This window comes from Tachysurus vachellii, chromosome 7, assembly GCF_030014155.1.
Source record: "Tachysurus vachellii isolate PV-2020 chromosome 7, HZAU_Pvac_v1, whole genome shotgun sequence".
NCBI classification, from domain to species: domain Eukaryota; kingdom Metazoa; phylum Chordata; class Actinopteri; order Siluriformes; family Bagridae; genus Tachysurus; species Tachysurus vachellii.
In genome coordinates, this window is record NC_083466.1 from 12,656,399 (window position 1) to 12,667,574 (window position 11,176).

The 11,176-nt window shown below is 41.5% G+C and overlaps 1 protein-coding gene across 1 annotated transcript; it reads right to left on the reverse strand.

Annotated features, from left to right (window-relative positions):
* Positions 1-7,108: 7,108 nt before the first annotated feature.
* LOC132848131 (protein phosphatase 1 regulatory subunit 15B-like) lies at positions 7,109-10,857 on the reverse strand. Its single transcript, XM_060873622.1, has 4 exons — positions 10,725-10,857; positions 9,028-9,517; positions 7,792-8,181; positions 7,109-7,345 (listed from the first exon to the last, which is right to left on the reverse strand). The coding sequence occupies exons 1-4, from the start codon at positions 10,793-10,795 to the stop codon at positions 7,109-7,111; spliced, it is 1,188 nt and encodes a 395-aa protein (XP_060729605.1). The 5' UTR covers positions 10,796-10,857.
* Between the last annotated feature and the right edge of the window lie 319 nt (positions 10,858-11,176).

Consider the following 11,176-nt stretch of genomic DNA (forward strand, 5'->3'; position numbering starts at 1 on the left):
GTGGAGGAGTCATGCCACGAGATCCAGCAAGTCCTTAAGGCCCTTACTGGGCAAAGCAAATGCAGCCTTTCCTGTTCTGCCGACTCATGGGGCGGGGGACAGTAGGCCTGCAGGATGATCAGGCAACCCGCCATACTGGGCACCTTAGAGACAACTCTCCCACGCTTTTGAGACAGGACAAGACTAGAATCAGAGCCATTGTCAAGGTCAGAAACTCTGTTCTAGATCAGAGCCATCTTCAAGGTCAGAAACTGTTCCCCTCCAGGTCCCAGGAAAAAACATCAGAAAGCAAAAGACCAGAGGGTGCCTACCCAAGGAGGCCCCGAGGACAGTTTCGTGATTTGCAGTGATGGCGGCCACATACACCTTTAAAGTAGACTGGGACAGGCCCTGAGAAAAGCAGGACTGCAGGAACTCCAGCACTGAACCGACCGGGCAGTGAACTGGATCCTGACAGCATTCATCGCACCAGAGACGAAAAAGCCTCCATTTCAAAGCACACAGCTTAAGGGAGTCCTAGCATTCAATAGAGTCTCTGTCACCTCATATGAGAGGCCGGCCTCTAGGAACTGGTACCCCTCAGGGATCAGACCCAGAGCTTCAACAACTAGGGGTGGGGGGTGTAGGATTGCCCCCCGGCACCTAAGAGAGGAAATCACTCCTGATAGGAACCTCTGGAGTGCCGTCCAAAAAGGGAGACAATCTTTTGGATGGCAGCACCTGCCTCGAAAGGAAGTCTGCCTCCCGATTTACATGCCGTGCGATGAAAATCACTCTCAGTGAAAGAAATCTGGTCTCTGTGCAGAGCAGAAACTGCTGCACCAACCTGAAAAGGGGCAAAAACGCAGACCACCCTGATGATTTATATAGGAAACTACCGCAGTGCTGACTGTGTGCACTAACTAATGCCAGCCCTTTAAATGTATAAGAAAGTGTTTCAATGCTAGAAGCACAGCCCTTATCCCCAGGCAATTTATGTGCAATGAGAGGTATGGGCCCTTCCATAGACATGGGCAGGACGGCCGTCCAAGCTCGCTCCCCAGCCCGAAGTGAGGCACCTGTCAAAAGAGGTGATGTGCCCCTAGAGTGGGACCCAAGGCCAGAAACCGGGGTCATTCCACACATAAGAAGGGTATGAAGCCCACGGCGTGTAACCCTTATGAACTTAAGGGGATGTCTGCAAGAATGAAAGCCCACACCCCAGAGCCAGAGCTGGAATGGCCTCATGTGTAGCAGACCCAAAAGGATAACGTTGGTTGCTGCCGCCATGAGGCCGAGCACTCTCTGTGCCTCAGCAACAGAGACGCTTCAGCCTAGCTGTATAGCTTTTATTGCTGGGAATATGGCAGCCACCCGAGCGGGAACAGACGTGCCTGCATCATGTAGGACTCCCAAATTCAGAGAAGGAGAAAGCACACACTCCCTGGGTTCAACCTGAGGCCTAGAGACCTCATAACAAAGCATCTACCTGACTGGCCGCCATAGCCTTCATAGCGGTGCCAGTGCAGTGTCCATGAACTTCGTAAATGTGTGTGGTGAAAGGGCTAGGCCAAAAGTCAGAACATAATACTGAAATGCTTTGCCCTCAAAAGCAAACCGGAGGAACTTCCTGTGCTCTAGCAAAATGCCTATGTGAAAATAAGCATCTTTGAGGTCTATTGTCACAAACCAGTCCTCTGACCTGATCTGGGACACAGTGACCTTGAGCATGAGCATCTTGAACTTGTAAATCTTCAGAGTACAGTTCAGAGCCCCAAGGTCCAAAATGCACTGGCAGGTTACATATATATGTTCAACGAAAAGGAGCAGGGGGGGTGCCACGGGTCACCGCCACACCTGCCCTTTTTGCTGTTCTAAATGAGCTCCATGAACCCTGCCGACTGGTGCCCTTCAATGACAGTACTCACTGCATCGCATAACAAGCCCTGAGGTAAAATCGGGCCATCCAGGAGAAAGGACTTATCCTTATCTTTAATTCCTGATAAGTTGAGCCACAGGTGCCTCTCCGTGGCAGTGAACGGCCTATGGAGTGGGCCGTCTGCTTTGTGGCATGGAGCGCGAGCCACCGTCAAGCTCTCTCAGTAATTCAGCCTGGTAAGCCTGCGAAACTGCCATGGTGTGCTGCCATATAGGCTTTACCTACAAGTGCTGAAGTAGCTCTACAAGGCTTGGATGGAAACGTAGGCTTCCTCAATACGGGCGATGAAGGAGAGAGATGGCTCGCAAGTGTCTCTTCAATCCCAGGCATTGCCCCATACCCATGACTTTAAGCTGTATAAAGTCAGACAAGGCAGGGGAAAAAAACACACTGAAAAGGGATTTTCCTCAGACCTTGACATGGAGGTCTGGGAAAATGGCAGCCTCCTTCATGAAAGTGGCCTGCTTGTCACCACCTCAAGGAGCTCCTCGAATGCCACTGATTGCGTTGGCAGTTCACAGGGGGAAAGCCCCTCCCCATCCACATCGAGCTTCTCAGAGCCCAACGCGGAGCAGCATGCTCTTTGCTCGCAGTGTGAGCTCCCGAAACCGAGTGAACGGAGTCAGGGGAGAGGGCAAGAAAAATAGAAATACCCATCTCTTGCGCCGTTTACGCTAACTCAACCTGCAAACCCCATGATTGAAGCCATCGTGCCACCTCGGGACCCGAACCACAATGTGAAGCCGGAGCTGAAAATACAACCAAGCGGGATCGGGGATTGAGCAGAGGGAATCCCTCGCAATACATGCAGCTGGCTAAATGTGTTTGCCCCTTCCTGATTTTTTATTTTTTTGCATGTTTGTCACACTTTAATGTTTCAGATCATCAAACAAATTAAATATTAGTCAAAGATACAAGTAAACACAACATGCAGTTTTTAAATGAAGGTTTTTATTATTAAGGGAAAACAAAATCAAAACCTACATGGCCCTGTGTGGAAAAAGTGTATTTAACAGGGGGGCAATCACTTTTTCACACAGGGCCATGTGAGTTTGGATGGGTTCATTTAAAAACTACATGTTGTGTTTAATTATGTTATCTTTGACTAATATTTAAAATTGTTTGATGATCTGAAACATTAAAGTGTGACAAACGTGCAAAAGAATAAAAAGAATCAGGAGGGGGCAAACACTTTTTTCACACCACTGTATACTGCATATAAAGTATATATTTTCCCCTGCACTAAACAGACAGGACAATCGACACAAACATACTGTACACAGAGTGCTTCCTGAAGACAAAGAAGTTAGAGTAATGTGACGTAGATGCCCTTATATGGACTTACTGGCACGTAATCACTTCATCACGTGTCCTTTCCTAGCCATTAAATTGGTGTGTGTGCAAACAGAGCTTCAGACACAAGTTCCTCACATAAGCATTCCCATGCAGCCCTGCTTCACTCGAAGCAGTGTTGAGTTCATTCGAAAGGGAACTCCCTTAGATGGAAGAGGAAGAATCCTTGAGAGGAATCAGGATCAAAAATTAACCCATACTCATTTGGGTGACACTGGAGGGTATAATTATAAATATACAGTCTGGCAATTGTGTATTGATTGGGGTTGTTGTCCTCAAACACCACATGTAGTTGGCATCTCCTCTTAGATTGTCTGAAAACTTCATGAAGCATAGACCAACTGGAGCTGGTACATCTTTAGATGCCACAGGATCCTCACAAGGTGAGCCTTATCTCAATGAAGGTCCAAAATCTTCATGACACGGAACACAACTGTGCATTTGATCAGTTGTACTAGAGCACAAGATTATGGAAAGTATTATGTCAGGGCTCTCTAGTGTCACACATTGAGTGTGACAGTCACTCATTTTAGTACAAAAACGTACTATTTATCATATATTTAATATGCAGCAGCGCCCAAAATGTACTGTATCTGTCCGCACCGCTCTCTCTATGAAATTGGGCAGGAATCAAGCGTGTCTCCCCTGGAGTTCTTAGTCGAGCCTGCCACCTGTCAGCCAGTTAAAAAAAGAGGCTACACAATAGCCAATCAGAAAATAGCACTATTGTATCTGGGTAAGATTTAACGCAACAACCAATGGAAAAAAAAGCATATCTTGGAATTGTTCACCATCATCCTCGTTCACCCACAGAGAAAACCACTGGAGCTGCGAGCATCACTTTGAGCACAGAGTAAGTCATGATCTCATGTTTTAATGTTACAACAAATTCACAACTTGTTTGACACAAACAATGACATTTTGACTGCTGTTAGAGAATGTTTACCAGATAATCAGCATTTATGAGTGTTTGTAACTTAGCCAACAGTTTTACAGCCTGTTCACTGACAACACCTGCTCAGAACAATTAGTCTAGGCCAGTGGTTCTCAAACTGGGGGCCCTATGATGGTGCCAGGGGGCCCCGGTTTTTTATTGACAATTATAAAATAATGGGGGGGGGCAAGTAGGGGCAACCCATTGTTGTGTTTGGGTGGGGGGAGTTTGGGTGGAGATGTCACTCTTGCCTGTCTACAAAACAACCCTGATTATGTGCATGACTGACTAAAGGGATATGTCTTTAATCTACATTTAAACTGGGAAAGTGTGTCTGAGTTCTGAACACTATGAGGAAGGCTATTCCAAAGATTGGGATAATATGAATACACTGTACATTTTGACATTCTGGAAACTACCAGAAGTCCTAAGCTTTGTGATCTCAGAGAGTGTGAAGGAATGTAGTGTGTTAAAAGACTGTTTAGATTTGCCTTGTATGTAAGTAGCAGCAGTTTGTAATCAATTCTAAACTTAACAGGAAGCCAGTTTAGAGATGATAAAATTGGGGTTATTTCATTATATTTTCTTGTCCTAGTAAGAACTCTTGCAGCTGCATATTGGACTAACTGTTGTGATGCATTACAATAGTCCAGTCTGGAGGTCATGAATGCATGAACTAGCTTCTCAGCATCAGATACATATAGGATGTTTCTTAACTTGGCAATATTTCTAAGGTGTAAGAAGGCTGTTGTAATATTTGCGATATGATTTTCAAAAGACAAGTTGCTGTCTAACATAACACCCAGGTATTTCACTGTTGAGCTAGTAGTAGTAGTTTAATGGAAGTTGAATTCTGAGAGCTTCTGTGTATTGGTTTTTGGACCAATGAGTAATATTTCTATCCTATCAGAATTTAACAATAAAAAATTACGGGTCATCCAATCTTTTGTTAAAAAAGATTTTATTTATCATCATTAACGCACTTGGTTAACCTTGACAATTTAGATATTTCATCTGGTTTTGATGCGATCTATAACTGAGTATCATCAGCATAAGAATGGAAGCTAATCCCACGCATTTTAATGATGATTCCCAAAGGAAGCATGCATTTGGAAAAAAGCCGAGGTCCTAGAACTGATCCTTGAGGGACCTCATAATTAACTGGCAATAAACTGGAGGATTCACCATTTAAATCTACAAAATAGTATCGGTCAGACAGGTAGGATCTAAACCAACTTAAAACTGTCCCTGAATACCTCTGTAATTTTGTAAGTGATCTAGGAAAATTTTGTGATATATAGTGTTGAATGCAGCACTAAGAGCAAGTAGAACTAATAGTGGCATGCAGTCTTGGTCCAAAGCTAAAAACAAGTAATTTGTAACTTTAACAAGTGTAGATTCTGTGCTATTATGGAGCGGGGGACCTTCTCTAATATTTTGGATATAAACGTAAGGTTTGAAATGGGTCTGTAATTTGATAGGTAGTTAGGGTCTAAATTCATTCATTCATTCATTTTCTACCGCTTATCCGAACTACCTCGGGTCACGGGGAGCCTGTGCCTATCTCAGGCGTCATTGGGCATCAAGGCAGGATACACCCTGGACGGAGTGCCAACCCATCGCAGGGCACACACACTCTCATTCACTAACGCACACACTCACACACTACGGACAATTTTCCAGAGATGCCAATCAACCTATGCATGTCTTTGGACCGGGGGAGGAAACCGGAGTACCCGGAGGAAACCCCCGAGGCACGGGGAGAACATGCAAACTCCACACACACAAGGCGGAGGCGGGAATCGAACCCCAACCCTGGAGGTGTGAGGCGAACGTGCTAATCACTAAGCCACCGTGCCCCCCAGGGTCTAAATTAGGTTTCTTAATTAGGTTTCTTTATAACTGGCAACTTGAAGGATTTATGAACGTGATGTAAAGATAATGAGGAGTTAATAATATTAAGAAGTAACACTTATTTCAGTAATATAGTTGGAATGGGATCTAACAAACATGTTGTTGATTTAGCTGTAGTAATAAGTTTATCTAGCTCTTACTGTCCTATACCTGTAAAGCACTCTAGTTGTGAATGTAGAGCTTTAGGTGAGACTGGATCACAAGATGCTGTCATGGGTTGAACATCAACTATTTTGTTCCTGATACTTTCAATTTTATCAGTGAACTGAAATAGTTTTTTCAAATATCTAATTTTTTTTAATCTAGCAAATGCAAAATAAAAACCTAGGATTATTTTGGTTATTTTCTATGAGTTTGCTCAGGTGCTCAGCTCTAGCAGCTTTTAGAGCCTGTCTATACCTGGAAATACTGTCCTTGTCTGCAATTCTAAAAACCTCTAGTTTACTTTTTCTGAACTTTCGTTCAAGATTATGAGTTGCTCTTTTAAGGGCTTGAATATGACAATTATACAATGGTGCAGGTGTTTTGTCTATAACCTCCTTTAATCGGATGGGGGCAACAGTGTCTAACGTGCTAGTGAAGATAATGCCTATGCTAGTTCTATCAAGTCGATAACATGGTGAGACAAGGTTAATCTGTTCGACAGGTAGTGTGTACAGTATGAGGAAATGGACTGAGATGTCATCGCTTTGAGGTATGATATCTATATCAGTGACATCTACTCTGTGTGACTACACTTTTGCTTACATTAGTTTGAGATGAGCTTAAATGTCAGGATGTAGCTGATTTGGGTCCACTTATATTTTCCAGGCAGTATGTTATCAGTACTTTCTCTTTCCTGTTCTGTCAGATGTACTCATTTCTGTCAGAGTTTTACTAGTTTACACATTTAGGTCAAATCCCAGTTCTACCAAGTAGGCATTGCTGGATCATTGAGTACAACACTTTTAGATAAAAACACCAGCCAAATGAGGTCATGTGATCTTTATTTAACCACAATCACAATCTAAAATACCATCAGAATGGCTTCTCAGTCTGTCCAAAACTCTGTCTCTGTGCTGAGCTGTGAGGCATGGGCTGATGAACTCTCCAGCTTTCTCTACTCTCCTTTTGAAACGGAGTCGATCTATTGCCATCTTCATCCAGCACGACCCATCTCGTGCTGCCTGGCTTGCAAAGCCCCATGCCTCGAGGGTGTGAATGGTCACCTCCTCACTGAAATGCACCTGGAAATGACAAATTCAGAGTGATAAATCAATTCTAACAAATAAGTGTAAATAAGGAAAATTAACACAGCAACATGGTGCATATCAAAACTCAGAAACCTCTAAGAAGTAACAATTAGTAAAATGCATGATGCTGCGAGCAGACATTGTACTGGTTTTCAATGCTTTTAAGTGCATATACAACTTACACACATGTATTTGTTATACAAATTGAGTCCTATTTGAGCCTCATCATTTTCTTGTGACTTGCACACGGTTGCATCACTATTCTCAGCAAGCAGTGTTCTGTTTAGGAATCTTTCCCTGTAACCAACACTTAATTCTGCAAATATTCACTGTTCCATTGATGGATATATTCTCAATTCTTATATCCAAATATCCCCAGTCTTGCCACCTGATTACATACAATAAACCCACAATGTAATATTGATGTGATATAGACATACCTTCTTAGCGCTTTTCTTTGTATTCTGGTCAGGATTGTGCTCCTCAACCTCTCTGGCTGTGGGGCTAGAAGGTGTGTGGTTTTGTTTAACCTCTGATGCCTTTATTTTCAGACCAGCAGGGCAGTAGGGATCACTGTTGTTTATGAAAGAGTCCCATAACCTGCTGTTCTCTGGAGACATCTCTGAATCTCCTTCATCTGACCAATCAGTATCCTTTTCCTCACTCCGTTCAGTTTCTGTCTCTTGAGAATCACAAGAAACAAATTCTTCATCATCACAATGATCACTGTCTGAAGCTTTTACTTCAGCAGGGCAGGAAAAGCAGAGTGGACTGTAGGGATCACTGTTGTTCAAGAAGGAGTCCCATAACTCTCTGTTCTTTGGAGACATCTCTGAATAATCTTCATCTGACCAATCATTATCCTCTTCCTCACTCCATTCAGTTTTTGTCTCTTGAAGGTTAAAAGGAACACATTCATCATCATCATCATCATCACAATGAACACTGTCTAAAGCTTTTACTTTGGCAGGGCAGGAGAAGCAGAGTGGACTGTAAGGACCACTGATGTTCAATAGGGAGTCCCATAACTCTCTGATCTTTGAAGACATCTCTGAATAATCTTCATCTGACCAATCATTATCCTCTTCCTCACTCCATTCAGTTTTTGTCTCTTGAAGATTAGAAGGAACAAGTGCATCATCATCACAATGAACACTGTCTAAAGCTTTTACTTCAGCAGGCCAGGAGAAGCAGAGTGGACTGTAAGGATCACTGTTGTTCAAATAGTAGTCCCATAACTCTCTGTTCTCTGGAGACATCTCTGAATATCCTTTATCTGTCCAATCACTATACTCTTCCTCACTCCATTCAGTTTCTGTCTCTTGAGAATCACAAGAAACAAGTTCATCATCATCACAATGATCATTGCCTGAAGCATTTACTTCAGCAGGGCAGGAGAAGCAGAGTGGACTGTAAGGACCACTGATGTTCAATAGGGAGTCCCATAACTCTCTGATCTTTGAAGACATCTCTGAATAATCATCTGACCAATCACTATCCTCTTCCTCACTCCATTCAGTTTTTGTCTCTTGAAGATTAGAAGGAAAAAGTTCATCATCATCATAATGAACACTGTTTGAAGCTTTTACTTCGACAGGGCAGGAGAAGCAGAGTGGACTGTAGGGATCACTGTTGTTCAAGAAGGAGTCCCATAACTCTCTGGTCTGTGAAGACACCTCTGAATAATCTTTATCTAACCAATCAGTATCCTTTTCCTCACTCCATTTAGTTTCTGTCTCTTGATGATTACAAGGAACAAGTTCATCATCATCACAATGATAATTGTCTAAAGCATTTACTTCATCAGTGCAGGAGAAGCAGAGTGGACTGTAGGGATCACTGTTGTTCAAGAAGTAGTCCCATAACTCTCTGTTCTCTGGAGACATCTCTGAAGCTCCATCATCTGACAAATCTTCTTCCTGTCTCCATTCTGTTTCACAGTGGCTATGATCATCCTGCAGAACTTCTGTCACTGCCAGCTGATCAGAATTGATCATTGCCTTTATTTGTGGATTTACAGTTTTCTTCAAATTGGTGGCCATATTGATTTCACTGTTCCTGGTCATGACCACTGTTTCTCTGTTAAACAAGAACATGTTTATGCGTAGTAACTCTATACCAGTCATACAGTGATGTATGACTTTCCTGCAGTCTAAAGACAATGTTCTGTAACACAAAAAATATTGACCAACACAATTACTCTGTAAGAAAACACAGTGTGAAGTTTATAAAACATGGTTCTTCTAAAGGACTAGAAATATGTTGTACTGAAAATATTTTAAAGAAAATCTTATACTCTTGTTTCATTTAATATGAGTATAGAATTTCACTCTCTTTTTTTCATTATTTTTTATCAGAACAAGGTGCACTCAAAGTACTGAGTGACAAAAAAGTACCTTCAAAGACTTTCCTTTTTCACATTTTCCCCCCACAAATTCCTATCCTAACCTGATCCTCCCATATGCCGGGGGATAGGTCCTCAAAGAGGAAAGAGTTCATTCTTCTCAATATAGGTTATAAAAAGGGTCTTGTTTTGTAAAATGTTTTGGTTGATCCCATGAGAAAATATTTGATTTGTTTAGTTTTCAGAAACATCTTTAAATCATTAAGCCAAGATTACAGTTTAGGTGGAATTGCTTTCCATTCTAAAATAATTCTTCTAGCTATTAATGTTGCAAATGACAATGCATCCTCTTTATCTTTACTTATGTGAATGAGACCGAACAAAGACATTTTGGGTTATGGAGAATTCTTAATTTAAATGCAAAGTTAAAAAATTCTAAAATTTAAAACCAAAATTGTCTATATATTAGATCTGCCTATGATGAACTGCAACAATAACACGTTTCATCTATATTTGGGTAAGGTTTGGCCAGTTTGCTTTTACTATAGTGAATACAGCAGAGAACCTTCATCTGAATCTGAGCCTTGCACAAGATGAAGTCCTATTTATTCAACAGATTTATCCCATCCAATGGGCTTGGATAAAGTGATAAAAGTGAAGATAGTGAAATAAAATTTGACTTTTGAAGATTAAACTTTTGAACCAGACCATTGTAATTTGCAAAAAATATTATCAGTGATACTGATAATATCACTACACTTAACTAGGCTCAGTTTTTCTTTATATAGTTCTGCTGATGGGGCCATAGCATACTGGTGGTCAATTTTCTGTATAGATTTGAAAAGTTTGATAATATCATACTGTGAATATTCTAGTTTTATATCCACAGTTGAGATTTACCAGATTGTGTGGTCACCTGGGATCCAATCCAAAGAAAGTTTTTTAATATTTTTGGAAGATACTATGAACATGTTTTTTCACGTTATTTGAGTTAACTAGTACTGTTAACTAGAACAGAGCCACTCTTACCTCTGATAAATAATGTCTGTCTGATGCTCCAGTAATGATTTCAGCTGAAAAACTATTACCGCTTGTACCATCGATAGGTGTCGCTGTTTTCCGGGTAAAAACCAGTGGCAGAATGAAGTAATTGGGAAATCGAATATTTGTATCTAGTCAAGAATTCTCGAACCTGAACGTTCTAAACGCGAGACATCAGCTCTTTATATTCAAAAAGTCTGTCTGACGTAGACAAAAGGAGGCGGGGTGACAGATGTAAACAAGGGAACCCAAGGTCACGTGGCACAGTATATACATATATACATATATATAATTTATTAATGTGTCACGTGACCTTGTATGGAATGGTGTGTGTGTGTGTGTAAATACATATATATATATATATATATATATATATATATATATATATATATATATATATATAGAGAGAGAGAGAGAGAGAGAGAGAGAATCATAGTATA

What these genes read in the sequence shown, in the direction of transcription:
- LOC132848131 (XM_060873622.1), bottom strand. Translation starts at nt 10,795, where the DNA reads ATGGTACAAGCGGTAATAGTTTTTCAGCTGAAATCATTACTGGAGCAT. An exon ending in ACAGACATTATTTATCAGAG is followed by an intron (nt 9,518 to 10,724) that starts GTAAGAGTGGCT and finishes TTTGTGTTACAG; the next exon opens with AACATTGTCTTTAGACTGCA. An exon ending in CAAAGAAAAGCGCTAAGAAG is followed by an intron (nt 7,346 to 7,791) that starts GTATGTCTATAT and finishes TGTCATTTCCAG; the next exon opens with GTGCATTTCAGTGAGGAGGT.